Source organism: Leptonychotes weddellii, chromosome 14 (assembly GCF_054177405.1).
Source record: "Leptonychotes weddellii isolate Sample4059 chromosome 14, ASM5417740v2, whole genome shotgun sequence".
NCBI lineage: Eukaryota > Metazoa > Chordata > Mammalia > Carnivora > Phocidae > Leptonychotes > Leptonychotes weddellii.
The window spans coordinates 77990061-78004050 of NC_138382.1; the positions used below are offsets into that span (position 1 = coordinate 77990061).

The 13990-nt window shown below is 61.4% G+C and overlaps 1 protein-coding gene across 2 annotated transcripts in view; it reads right to left on the reverse strand.

The window, feature by feature from the left end:
• The window catches only part of VAV2 (vav guanine nucleotide exchange factor 2), a 151787-nt gene that overhangs the window by 63565 nt on the left and 74232 nt on the right, over positions 1–13990 (reverse strand). For both annotated transcript variants that reach the window (XM_081803902.1, XM_081803901.1), the window contains exon 3: positions 13352–13410. In XM_081803902.1, coding sequence (XP_081660028.1) covers positions 13352–13410 — 59 coding nt within the window. The remainder of the gene's footprint in view (positions 1–13351; positions 13411–13990) is intronic.

Sequence of the window (13990 nt, forward strand, 5' to 3'; positions counted from 1 at the left end):
ACTGTCAAAACAAGCCAACGGATCTCGTTTCTTTTCTCAGCCCGTCACCCCACCCCGTGTGGATGGGCCATCGCATCAGGGGGCAGCGCCAGCGAGTGCACCCCACCCATGCCCGCACCCAGCTCAGGCTACACCCTGTGTTGGAGAGGAGGGCGACCCACAGCCCGCATGAAGTCCACACAGGGCTGAAGGGCACAGGGGGCAGGAGGAAAGGCTCGGGCAGAAGGGCAGTCCTGGCCTGGGGAAATCAGGCGGCTTCTCGAGGGAGGTGGCGGGGGAGCCGACTTGGAGAGCAGAGCCCGATGCTGAGCGCAGAGTTCCAGCCTCGTATCAGATGAGGGTTGGAATTGGCCACAGTTTCCCAGCCCCAGAGCTTGCCAAAGGATCTGAGCCCCCGGCCTCAGTTAACCCGTCTGTAAAATGGGGATTTACTGCCCCTCCCCCCCACCGTGGCACAGGCGTTTTGTGACGCTGCGTAAGATGCAGTGTGGGCATGGTTCCCATAGGGCCTGGCATGTAGGGCAGTAGAGGCCAGGGGGGACGGTGGACGTGGTCATGAGCTGGGGGCTGGAGGACGCAGCCTGGGGCAGATGAACACACCTGCACACGCGGGGATGTGCAGCTTCCGTGTGGCTGGGACGGAGGCCAGAGGAGGCCATGACGGGCCGGGGCAGGAGGCCGATGGGGCCGTAGCCAAGGAGCAGTGACAGGTGGGCCAGCCCAGGCGCTGACCACAAGGATCTTGTGTTTATTTTTTAAAGATTTATTTATTTGAGAGAAAGCGTGAGTGAGTGGGGTTGGAGGGGGCAGGGAGGCAGAGGGAGAGAGAGAGAGAGGTTCCTCACTGCGCGCAGAGCCCGACATGAGGCTCGATCCCACGACCCTGAGACATGACCTGAGCTGAAACCGAGAGTCGGACGCTGAACCGACTGAGCCAGCCAGGTGCCCCATGACCACCAGGATCTTAAACCAAAGTCCCCACAGAGGCAGGAGGGTCTCTGTGCCTCTGTGAGGTGAGGGCTCGGAGGGGAGGGACATCAAGGTGAAGCCACAGCCGAGGCAGGCCCAGCAGAGGCAGGCCCAGCAGACGTGTGGGGGAGGGGAGAAGGCTGGCCGGCTCCAAGGCCACCTGGAGAGGTGGCAGGTACTGCCTCCCCCAGAGAGAAAGCCCAAATGATCCCCAGATCCCAGCCGGGCTGCTTCTGCCCTTGCTTCCAAAACCCTAGCCAGGCGGAGGAAGACACTCTGACCTCAGGGTCGAGAAAGAATAGTTGGCCCGGCCCCCAGCTGCAGGGAGGGAGGGGCCTGGAGCCCCATGCCACTTCTCAGCAGCCGAGAAGCCCAACGTATTTTTGATTTTCCGGCCCACTTCTCGGAACGGCAGCAGAGGAGCGGAAAGGCCAGTGGGTCAGCAGGGCCAACCTCCCGCGAGCAGCAGGGCCCAGCCCCTGCGGCCACTCTGCTGTTCCCTCCCCTCACCCCCTACCCCCCCCACCCCATGCCCGGGGGAGGCAGGAAATCCCCGTGGCCTGCTGTGGCCCTGCATGGACGGATTGCTCTGGCCATGTCCACTAGGGCACCGGGAGGTGTCACAGCCCCGCTGAAATCCTCCAGGGCTCCCCCTCATACTCAGAGAGACATGGAGACCCCCGTGCCCTGCCCATCCCTCCCCACATGGTCTCTTCCACTGTCCCTGGCCCCTCTCCATCCCACAGGATGCCAAGTGCATTCCCTCCCAGAGCCTCTGCCGAGGCCTCCGGGGCCCCAGACCTGTCACTGCTCCCTCCTTGGGGGGTCAGCAGGATCCAACATCACCTCCTCTGCAAGATGCACTGACCGTGGCATCTGAGTGCCCCCCCTGCCCCCTACCCTGTCCCTCTGACGCCCCACCCTCGGACTTGTCCCCCTAGAGCCTGGGCCTCAGGAAGGCAGCACACAGTGGTGACAGGTGGGGACAGGGGGTTGCTGCAGGCAGCGGCGTCCTGGGGGTGGCCAGCCCTGGGCCCAAGTGAGGACAAGGACAGACTGCAGCCCTCCCACCGCACAGCACGGGGTCTGGCGTGGCCACGGCGGAGCAGAACTGGGCATCAACCCTCCCGGGGGGCGCCAACCCTAAGTCTGAAGGTGGCCCTGGGTGGGGGACTGGGCGTGGGCCAGGGGTCCAGGCGGGCCATTGCCCCACTTGGAGTCCGTCGGGCCGAGGGCCCAGCCACGTCTCAGGGTGGGCTCCAGGCGTCAGCTTTCATGAGACCACTAGTGCCTCGGTGCTACCCTCCCAGGAGGGGCCGCAGCTGGACACCATCGCACCCCTGCTCCAGCCCTGTCGGCCAGATTCCCACACTGCGGTGACGTCCAGCGCCCCGGGAGTGCTCAAGGAGGGGAGGGTCCAAGACAGGAATTCACCAAATGGCACAAAACACAGCTTTCTGCAGCCACCAACCCCACTGGGGACCAGAGACAAAGCCAGCAAGGCGCCTCTGCCCTGAGCAGCTCGGCATCAGGGAGGGCCAGAGCCTCCAGTGCTGGATCGGGGTGCAAGCCTGTCCAGGTCTCCCACCAGTGACCCCAAAGTGCCCCTAGGGTCAGTCCTGCCAGGAACCGAGGCTGGAAGGGCCGAGTCAGTGCCGGGCCCAGGCCCCGGGACCCCGACGCCCTGCTGACTCCCACCTGAGGGCCTTGGGATGGAGACCCAGCAGCACCACGGACCAGCTGCGAGACCAGAGCCAGAGGCTCCCCCTCAGGGCCTCCACGTCCTCCTCTGCAAAGCGGGCCCCCCCACGGTGGAAATAGGCATTTGGAGCACTGACCCACGGGAAGCTACGCGCAAGAGACAGGCACCAGAGCGGGGGGGTTGGGGGGTGCTGCCCAGGACCCAGAGCCACACACAGCGGCCTGATGCGTCACGGGACAGTGAGAGAAACAGCGAGGCCCCAGAGTCAACCTGACTGATTCTCTTGATTGAAGGTCCAAAGCAACGATGACTAGACAGAACCGCACGTGAGATTCCGTAAGCCTAACTCGACAGAAGCAAGCAGGTGGTGAGCACGGGAGCAGGGCCAGGTCGGGAGTGAGCTGGAATGTTCTAGTTCCTGCGCTGGCTGGCAGGCTTGGGGGTGTCCGAAATCATGAAAAGTTAAATAAACGAATAAAAATAGAAGAGGAACAGGTCAGCATGAACAGGGACTAGGAAGGTCAAGGGAAGACGGTCAATTCCAAGACCCCCTCTCTCCTGCACGTTGGCCAAAAGGGAGGCCACGTGGTGGGGGGATGGGTGGCGGGAGCGCGGCTCTGCCCGATGAGGGCAGGCTCCGGGCTCAGCTCCACCCCGCCCTCGTCACGTGACCTCCAGCAAGCCCCTCAGCCTCTGGGCCTCGGTTTCCTCCTCTGTGAAGGGGGGACAGCAGCAGCCCCCACTCCCAGGGACGAGCAGCATCGAGCTGCTCGACAGGCCGAATTGCTGTCACCGAGCATCCTGGCTTCGCTGACTGGCAAGAGTCTGCAGGGGCCATCACACGCGCTTCCGTGTCCCCCCACCCACCGCGACGGCCACTCTGTTCCAGCCCGGCTCTGGGAGCAGGTGACCTGGAGCGGCAGGAAAAAGGCACTGGGACACGGGGGCTATCTCTTGCCGCCACAGAGCCCGGTCCATCCCGACTCACAGAAGCAGCCGGTCCCGAGGAGGGACGGGACAGGTGAGAACCGCAGCGAGAAGGGCAGCCCGGTGACACGTGGGGGACGGTCCCTTGGCTATTAGAGGCCCCCTGCCAGGGAGGAGAGGCGCAGGCCTCGAGCTTCTGAGAGCGCTGGGCTTGCACGTAACTGGATGTGCTTAAAGCACCTGGAAACCTTTCGCAAACAACAGTGAACCTTCCCGGGTTCTGATGTGTTTGTTTGGCCCGGGGCCGTCCCCACCGTTGGGAGCCCCCCGAGCTCGGGCCTGGAGAGAGCACGGCTGACCTCAGGCCACAGACTGTTAACGACAGGAACCCCAGGCCGCAGCCCCAACATCGCCGCCCAGCCAGGACAGCACGCTGTGCTCCGTGGGCACGCTGAACAACCTCACGGCCCTTCTGCACGTGTAGAAATCCCGCCGCATGACAACGCGTTCTGCTCCATCTCTGAAAATGAGCGGATACTGTTTCACAGCTGCCCGGATCAATTTTTAATGGTGATACTCGCCGAAGAAGCAGCCTGTTATTGTTCCGCTTGTCACAGAGTGAAGCGATCTTCGCTCCCCAGGGGGCAGGACAGGAGTTGAGAGGACTCTGGACCCAGTACGTGTTGGACATGCTCACTGCCCCCATCGAATGCTCTGGGGACAGGGCACACCCAGAGGAGGAGCCACTGTCCCTGGAGGCCCACCCTCCCATCCCGGCTGACCGGCGGGGGTCTCTGAACCCCAAGCCCCCCCTTGCAGGCAGGTCTCCGTGGCAGGGGCTGCATGAGGACAGAGCTGGGGCTCGTGGGGACATCAATTGGCTTCTGGGAAGTGCAGCATCACACCCCCACACAGCAGACATGCTGGAGGCTGGGGTTCCCCACCTGGCCCCTGTCCCAGAGCCTGCTGCCTGGCCACATGCACCGTGCTAGGGTCCTGGGGCCACCGATAAAAAGTACCACCAATTGCGTGGCTTAAACCGGCAGAAATTCATGCTCTCAGTGCTAGAGGCCAGAAGTCCTAATCGAAGTGTGAGCAGGGCAATGCAAGGCTCTAGGGAGGGGGCCCTCGTGCCCCTCCCAGCTCCTTGGGGCCCCAGCAGTGTCCCTGGGCTCTGGCTGTGTGCCTCCAGCCTCTGCCTCTGTGGTCACACAGCCCCTCCTCTGCCCGTGTCTCTCCTCCCTGTGTCTCTTAAAGGACACCTGCCCTTGCATTAAGGCCCACAGGGTTTTCCCCAGTGAGCCCCCCTTCATAGGTTCGGGTGCACATATTCTTAAAGCCACGTTCAGCCCACACCTGCCCACCCAGGGCCCGCCTTCAAAAGCATCCTCAGGCCTCACCAGAGAACCACCACGCAGGGCTGCTCCAGCCCTGGGCCCTTACCATGGGCTCCAACCATCAATTGATGGGGGCCTCCCTTTCAGAGGCCGGGAAACAGGCCCAGGGCTAAGGCACCTGCTGAAGATCACACCAGCAGCCTGGACCCGAGTGTCACTGGCTGGCCCTTCACCCTGTGCCCCTGGGGCTGGGGTCATATTCCCCACTCACCCCACCGTGCCCCGGGTCCCACTGCAACATGTCCACCTGCCTGTGACCGGGGTCCTGTGTCCATCTCCCTACCTGACGGGGGCCAGTTCTGGCTGCACCCCAGCACCTGGCCTGGGGACAGACATCACCAGGCACAAACAGAATGAATGAATGAATGAATGAATGAATGAACAACAGATGACCACTGACTTCCTTAGATAAAGGACTGTGGGAAAGAGAAGCTCTCTGGGCCTCAGTTTCCCCAAACGTCGAAGGAGGGACGAAGGGCTCTTCCAGCATGAAGGTGCTGGGCTGTGGAGGCTGGGCTGTGGGAGCCGAGCGAAGGGTCTGAAATTCAGCCCCAGGGGCTTCGTGAGTCTGCAAGGGTCACGGCAAATGTGCCAGGCCCCAGCCTCCCCTTGTTTTCCATCCCACTGCCTGGCGCAGACAGGTCCTCAGCCCGGGAGGCAGCTCACACTCCTGGAGTTTTCATTGGGCAGCGATTCTCTTGTCTGGGCACCAGGGACGTCTGTCAGCAGGGACAGGCCAATGTGGGTAACATCTCCCCCGTCATGATTCCGAACTTGGGCACCCGAGCGACCCCAAGAAGGCCCAGGGGGGCTGGTGTGATGCTCGTGAGCCACAAATTGGAGCAGATGCTCGCGCTTGGATGCACGTTGTCCCCTGACGTCTCCTATGAGCACCTCAAGCAGAGCGGTGACCCTGGGCTCCCTGAGGCTTGGGCACCACGGAGCTCGTCCACAGGCAGAGCCCACACGTCCTCCATCAGTCGGGAAGCGGGAAACTCACTCACGCACGACCTGCTTCAGCCCACTCTGCCCTCCAGGTAGGTGCTGGTAGAGCCCCGTTTGCAGAAGAGGAAAACGAGGCACGGAGAGGCGGCCCCTCCCCTACTGTGCGTCAGGGCCTGTGCTGGGAACTTTGTGGAGATTCCCTGAATCCTCACAACAGCCTGGGGAGGGAGCTCCAACCGTGACCCCACTTTACCAAAGAGGACACAAAGGCTCAGGAGCAGGACACTGACCTGGCATCCCGCCACCACCCAGGTCAGCGGGGTTGCTCCCTTGTCCGCCCCGCCCCCAGCACGATACCCAGCCGAGTGCCTGGGCTGCACTGGGGAGCACATGGGGCCTCACACTGTCACTGCCAGACCTTAATGGAGCCAGAGGCTGTGAGCTTCCCAGCACCACATGGAGACCGGCCCACATTCGTGTGACATAGGCAGAGGGAGGATGGACGGAAGGACAGAAGGGTGGGTGGAAGGACGGATAAGTGGATGGATGGACAGATGGATAGATAATGTAGATAGGCGGGTGGGCGGTAGGTAGGTGGCAGGATAGACAGACACACGGATAGGTGGAAATAGAAGCAGAAAGATGCTGGGTGGATGGATGGGTGGAAGGAAGAATGGAAGCACAGATGGGTGGGTAGAAGGATGGATAAGTGTAGCGATGACAGATCGATGGATAGACAGACAGATGGACAGATGGGTGGATGGACGGGGAGGTAGAGGGACAGATGGATGGATGGAGAGCTGACTGGTTGCATGAACGGGCTGGAGGGCGGGGGAGGGGAGCGAGTTGGGGGAGGGGGCAATAAGACCGTGAGAGCGGCCGGGGCATTGCGCTCTGTGGGCAGGTGGAGGCACAGGCGGCCCGCCTGACCCTGGAGAGCAGGGATGGGAGCAGGGACAGGCAGTCGGCTGCACTCAGTCTTTGTAAAGACGCTGCCCGGCCGTGGAAGCTCTGGTTGGCCGTTCTCGGCCCTCCCGCTGGGCAGCCCTCCTGCTCCTCCTGACTATCTCCAGCATGAATTAGCTCCCCACTGCCCCGGCACAAAACGGCCAGTTAATACATTTTTCAACAAATATGTGTCTCTCCAGCTCTGGTGCCCACAGTGGAGGTGGCAGAGAGAAGCGGAGGAGACTGTTCCTTAGGAGTTCGGCTCAGCGGTGGGTGAAGGACGTGAGGAGGGGGCCCCTCCCATAGTCCGTGGTGCAGACTCACCGAAAGTCAGCTGGCCACCATGTGCCAGGCACTCGCCTGCCAGGCCCCAGGCTAAGCACGCTGCCCGGGTCGCCCACGCAGTCCTGATAATGACCGCATTCACAGACAGCGGCCGCGGCTCACGGGCAGGACACTCGGGTGTCCCAGGGAAGGACAATGTAGGCCCTGGACAGCGGGAAAGGTTCAAAGCCTCAGGGCTGCCACTCGGGAGCTCTGTCCTGGTGGCCAGCGCGGACAAAACATGACCTTCGTGCCCCCAGGTCAGTGTCTGGTTCTCCCCTCCACCCCAGGGCCACCCCTCCTCCCTGGGAGTGGGTCATGGTCACCAAGTGGGGGCGGGAGGCTGGATGGAACCACATGACATTCCTTCCCACGAGGGACGTGCTCAGAAGCAGGAAGAGCTGGAGTCACGTTGTCAGGTGAATGGAGAAGGCACCCACGGACACTGTTGCACCTGTCCCCTCTGGGGTGGGCCCTGCCCCGGGGGCCCCTCCTTCTCTGAGGCAGGTTCCGTGTCCCTCACATCCGCACACCTGCCGGGCCAGGGTCGGGCAGGATGGGCCAAGCAGAGCCACACCCACGTGTGCTCCCCACACCAGCCCACACAACACAGGCCCCCTTCACTCTTCAAAGTACCCCCCCACTGCTCCCCAGTGACAGCAGCCTGGCAGCCACACCAGCTCCGGGATCTTTAAACCAGGTCCCTCCCTCCCCGCTGCCCACACCCTCTCCTCCAACACTTCCCAGGCAGGACGGCCACACAGCCTCCCTCCCACCCCCACCTGCAGCACAAGGAGTGCCCTCCCTTCTAGAACCTTCAACAGAGCCCCCAGGGAGGATCTGGGACACTCTGGGTGCCTGTTGCTCCAGCAGGCATGAGGTCTGTGTTCAGATTCAGCTGCTGGCACGCCAACGTACAGATACCAGGAGGCAGAAACGGGCATGCGAGGAAAGAGACACAGCGAACACGCCAGGCACACACACGTGCACACATCAGCGGACACGGCTTGTTCTGCCGAAGCCTGGAGACCTACGCAGTGGCCCCAGCAGAGGTGGGGAGAGCAAACAGCCGAGGCCATGGGAGCGAGGTGGCAACCAAGCCAGGTTGGGTCTCTGCGCTTAACACGGACGCCGTCCGCCCCTGAGTGGTCACCTGACTGGGCAAGTGGGAGAGGCACCAGCTGGGCAGAGCCGCCCTGTGCGGCCAGGACATGCTGGGGGAGGCCAGACACAATCATGCCGCCCAACGGACCACAACGGTCCGAGCCCCTCCCGGAAGGAATCTCAAGTCTTCCAGTTTCTCCCCTGTGGCCAACGATGCCGGCCCCACCATCATCAGGGAAGGAAGAGGAACACGGGCTCTCCACCGACGACAAGTGGCCAGACGCTTGAAGTCACCAGGTGGGACGATTAAACCCATCTTGCTGGCAGAATGAGCTAGTAAGCACATGAAAACGGCCACTTTCCGTCCAAACCTCTCATGCACAGTCCAATTCCCCGGAATTGACCAGGTGGCACCAGATGGGAAAGGGACGTCGGCAGGGAGGGGGCCCATGGAGAGAGCTGGGGACTGTGAGTCACGGCTGGTGTCCGCAAACACAGGACACCTCGAGGAGCGGCTGGGGCTTCACCGCAGGACAAGACCTTCACTTGGGGAGGGCCCTTTGAGGATCGAGGGAAATCACGCCTCTCCTCCCTAGAAACGCCGAGAGCACCAGATCTCCCACCCTCCCACAAGACTCTCGTCTCAGGACGAAGACGGGAGACCCCATCAGACAGCAAGGCTCACCTCCTGCCAAGGCGTCTTTGCCCCTTGTCTGTCACCCACAGGAGCATCTGGGGGCGGAGGCTCACTCCCCATCCCCCTGCGCCCAGGAAGACCCAAGAGCAGGTCCTCTGCAGCCGGCAACAAGACGAGGAGCGTTTCTCTTCAGTTCCAGAACGCTTTCCTCGACTCAGATTTGGATCCGGGTACATCTGACATTCTGAGAATTCACTTCAAATTGAAAAAGGACGTTCCATCCGCTGGGGGCTTGGGGGCGTCCCGTCTCTCCCACCCCTGCCCCTGCCCCACCCACCCACCCACCTTGCAGCCTGCCCGCAGCCCCGCCCCCCTGAAATGGGGCTGGGGTGTCCCAGACTAGAGGAAAAGACCAAGCGTGAGGACCCCCCAGGCACACAGCAGCAGAGTTTTGGGGCGACAACAAGCAGGAGGCACGGGGCTGGGGGAGACCCCACGGCCACTCACAGTAGCCGCTCCCTGCTGGCAGCCTGGCAGCCCCCTCTCTGAGCCACCCTCCAGGAGACAGCCACCCAGGCGAAGCGAGCAACTGTCATGTGCCGTGGACACGGGGACGGGACCCAGGCTCTGGCTCCCGGGTGCGTCCAGAACACCGGGGATTCACGGGTATGTTTTGGGCAGGAAATAATCAAAATGTCAGAAGGCAGCCCAAAGGAACAGAAGCTCAGGTATCTAAACAAACACGAATGTTCACTGCAGTGCGATTCACAATCGCCAAACGGCGGAAGCAACCCAACGTCCATCCGCTGACGGCTGGAAACCCCACATGGGGTCGGTCTCTATCCTGCGCCACAGCCCGGAAGACCCTTGAAACCGCGACGCCCAGGGAAGGGAGCAGGTCACAGGAGGCTGCGCGGTGTGCGATGCCGTTTGTATGAAATGTTTCCATCAGGCCCATCCAGAAAGCTAAGTGCCAGATCCAGGGGGAGGCACGGGGGCGGGGGGGCGGGGCGCGGGTGCTTATGAGGGACGGGGTTTCCTATCGGGTGTGAGAATGTTCTGGAACCAGGCAGAGGTGGTGGGCGCACAGCACGGAGAACCTGCTAAATGCTACTGAACCATATGCTTATTAAGAGGCTTAGATTTATGTCACGTGAGTTTTACTTCAATTTGGTACAAAGAGAGAGAAGACAGCGGCCCAGGACCGGGGAGCAGCGGCCCAGAGAGGACCTGGAGCCCCCCGCCGCGCCAGGACCCTTGCGAATCCACGGCTGCATCCACAGCCGCCGCCGCCCCACTCCACACGGCTTGCCGTCCGAGGGATCTGGAGGTCAGCAGTCTGAACTGGGCCTCGCATGGGCTCAACTCAAGGTGTCAGCAGGCGGGGTCCTTCTGGAGGCTCCAGGGGAGAATCTGTTCTTTGCCTTTCCTGGCTTCTAAGACGCCCACGGTCCTCAGCTGTGGCCACATCACCACAACCTCTGCTCCACCTCCACGCCTTGCTCTGCTCTGACCTTCCCGCCTCCCTCTTCTACTTACCATGCCATCTATAACAACTTAGTTACACCTGCAGGGAAACTCTTCCCTGTCACACAAGGTCCAGGAGCCAGGAGGGGGCTGTGGCTTTGGGGGCCCCCTCTCTGCCCACCACCCCGGCCGGCGCCGTGGGCATCCATGGAGTGCCAGGTGCTGCAGAGCCTATAGGCTCACAGCGACCTTGCACAGCAAGGGAACCTTCCTGGCCTACAGAAGAAGAGACAGAGGGCCCAAGAGCATTCCTGCCTAAGGCCACTGGGTGAACAGGTGCCTGAAAGAGAATACCTTAGCGGGCTGAGGGCTCGTTGGCCTCACCTTCCGGCTTCAATCCCCAGGAGAATTTGTCCCTTTGCCCTCTCCCCTGCCGCTGCCATTCAGAGCTGTGAACGGGACATCCCTCACTCTGGAGGGCCAGCTCTGGTGTGACAAGGACCTGCACCTCCACCTGTGGAGCTGGATGACTTGCCAGGGACCCCTTTCTCCCTGACCCAACCTCTCACTTCTGACCCTCCGGCCGGCACCAGGGTGGGGCCCTCAGATTAAGTCTCCCATTGATCAGCCTCTGAGAAGTATAATTAGGGCTTTTTATGGAAAATCAGCTCATTAGGCAAAGTGCAAGGGCTGTAAAATTGCTCATTTTTCTAAAGGAGCTTGCTGGGCTCCCATTCAGCCAGGAAAGAAACCAGGACGACTCTCTTCAGGGCTGCAGGCATGGGTGGTGGGTTTTCAGAAAAGGAAAGGGTTTGGCCACACGGAAACCTCTGGTAATGAAGAACGCTAGGAAACGCTCTTAAACGAAGAGCTACCTAGTGTCGTAAAGGGCCAGCGGTTACCAGAACGCCCAGACCCCTGGGGAAATGGCAGCCTGCATGGGGGACGAGGGGCAGCCCCACCGTGTTGCCCTCCCCTGAGCTCACAGTGGGGAAGCTCCTGTCCCTGGGGGCTGCAGAGGGAAAGGACCCCAGAAGAGCTCTGGATCGGGGCTCAAGCAAGGACCGGAAAGCACAGGGGAAGAGAGGCACGGATGACAACCAGCCCTGAGGGTGAGGAGGCCATGCAGGTGGGAGGCGGGGGCTCTCTCTGCAGAGGGGAGGCCCTGCCCTGCCTGGGGCTGCAGACACCTCCCTCCTTGCCCTCATTTCTTCCCCCCCTCCCCCCCCGCCCCCTGCACTGAAGGGTTACGTCAGCCTCGGGCTGTGGAGCCTGGAACCACAGCAGGACCGCCCTGTCCAGGGCAACACCAGGGGGGTCAACGGCCCCAAGAATGAGAACGTAACCGGGCTCGCTCCCCTGGGCCAGGCCCTGCTTCGGGGAGAAACGGATACAGACGCTCTAGCCTCCGGGGAAAGAGCAAATCACGTGACTACCTTCTGTTGCACGAACTCCACTCCTGCCCATGTGTGTACACGGACACGTGGACAGACGAGACTACACTGAACGGGCTGGGAGGTCCAACCACCACGCGCTAGCGGGAGAACGAACAGACAGTCGTTTCTGGGGGAAACCAAAACTAAAACTATGTGCTGTCTTTGTATCCAGAAATAACACACTGATTCGTAATTAACGTTTTTCAACTGTCCCTATTAACAGACCTCACGAAAGCTTGGCGGGGCCGGGGCAGGGTGCGGGAGGCAAGGGGGCCCCAAGGTATTAGCGACGTCCTCGGGGCTAAGCTGCCTGGTGGGTGCAGGAGCTTGGTCTGGTCATCCTTTGTACTCTAACGTGTTCTAAGTACCCTCCTGCATGTGTTCAGCATATAGTCTAACAACAGTTTTAAACAGCCTATCCTGTCTCTGATGTTATAAACAACAGAAACCAAAAGTCCCCAATTCAAAGGAATCTCCAAGTCCTCTGAGAATGCAACAGACTTCCCGGATTGGGGGAGGGGTGGCGCAGGTCCCTAGTCCTCGCATCTGTCCCAGTGACTCTCTGAACCTGGGCAAACAGCCCCACCAAGGGGCAGCTGTGCTGGCCTGGATCCACCCGGCCCCATGGTCCGGGGACCCCAGACTCCAGGCACTCGTTGTCCCTCACAGACAACACCAGGGGGTGGCCCCTTGCCATAGTACGCCACCCTCACGGTGTCGCTTGCACATGGGCATGACCCCGCCTACTCCACCCTAGGGCGGGGCTATTTCTGTCCTCCCAAACCCCCATCCCTACCCTGCTGGCCCACGTCCTCCAGGGACATTGAGGAAGGGCAGGTACTCCCCTGGGCCCACCTGATCTGGAACCTGGTCCCCATTTAGACGTCTCCCTGACCCCTCACCTGTGGGTCAGAACGGGCAACCACCTGTTCTCACTGGGGCTGCCCTCCCCTGTCCCCGCTGCCTGCGTGCCCGGCCCGGTATCGGAGACCAGAGGCCGGACCACAGGGGTCACAGGATCCTCTGAGGCTGAGCTTTGAAAGCCAAGGGACATTAAACCTGGGAATGGGAAGTCCCGCAGAGGGACCCGGGGCCCCCAGATGGGCCAGGCCCGCTGCCCAGCCCTCGTGGCACAGCCTCCCTGGTTGTGATGCGTGGGCGGGGCGGGGGGGCCCGCGCAGGGCGCTTAGGTAGGCAATGATCTGTGAAAAGATTAATGTGCTGATCTTATTACCGAAATTGAAAGAGATTTTGCAGCCGTCAGTTGAACACGCATACGCGATCTCCCTGGTGGGAACCGAAGGCTGTCCCCCCTCCTCCCCACCCCTTCCCGCCGCGGTCAACAGGCAACGTGACACCACATTGAAAATTCATGAAAAAGACACAGGCAGAGGATATCTGCTGCAGACTCTCATCGCTGAGGCCAGGCCCGCGGGTTGCACGTGGGTGGCGGGGAGGACGAGGGGGCGTCACTTAGCCGCAACGGCGAGCTCACCTGATCCCTTTGTTCTGAGCCACGTGGTGCAGGGAGAGTCTGGACACGGCAGAGATGACCTGGGGAGACCAGAAAGGCGCTTCTGTAATTCCACAAGAAACCAGAAAGTCATCACAAAACTGTAATGAAGGGTTGTGTGCACACAGCTGTTCACTCAGCACGTTTCACCTCGTAAACACACACACACAGACACACACATACAGCATAACATTTGGGGGAGCTAGGTACCTATTTTGTGTGTACCATGCAAAACGTGTCATTTCCGTGCACCAACATCTGCTGAGGGCTGCTGGGCTCCCCGCGGCAGAGGAGCGGGGCTGGGCTCACCCGCACCAGCCACATTAACCACGCGCTGGGCCTCGTTCTCACCCACGCTAGGGCCGGCCCTGTCGGGGCTGCGGAGAGCCGTAGCGGGAGACACGCTTACGAAGTGCTCACCCCGTGCCGCTGTTCTGGAAGCTACCATACGGTTAATAACATGTTCACAGCAGGTGCTGACCCGGTTCAGAGAGGGGCATGCAGAGGCCCAGAAAACTCAAGTGATTTGCCCCGTGTTCCCCAGCAGCGTTGACACAAACATCCAAGCACGGTGCTCCTTTCGTCAGCCCCTCCTGTCCCCGCATGGCCACGGACACCGGC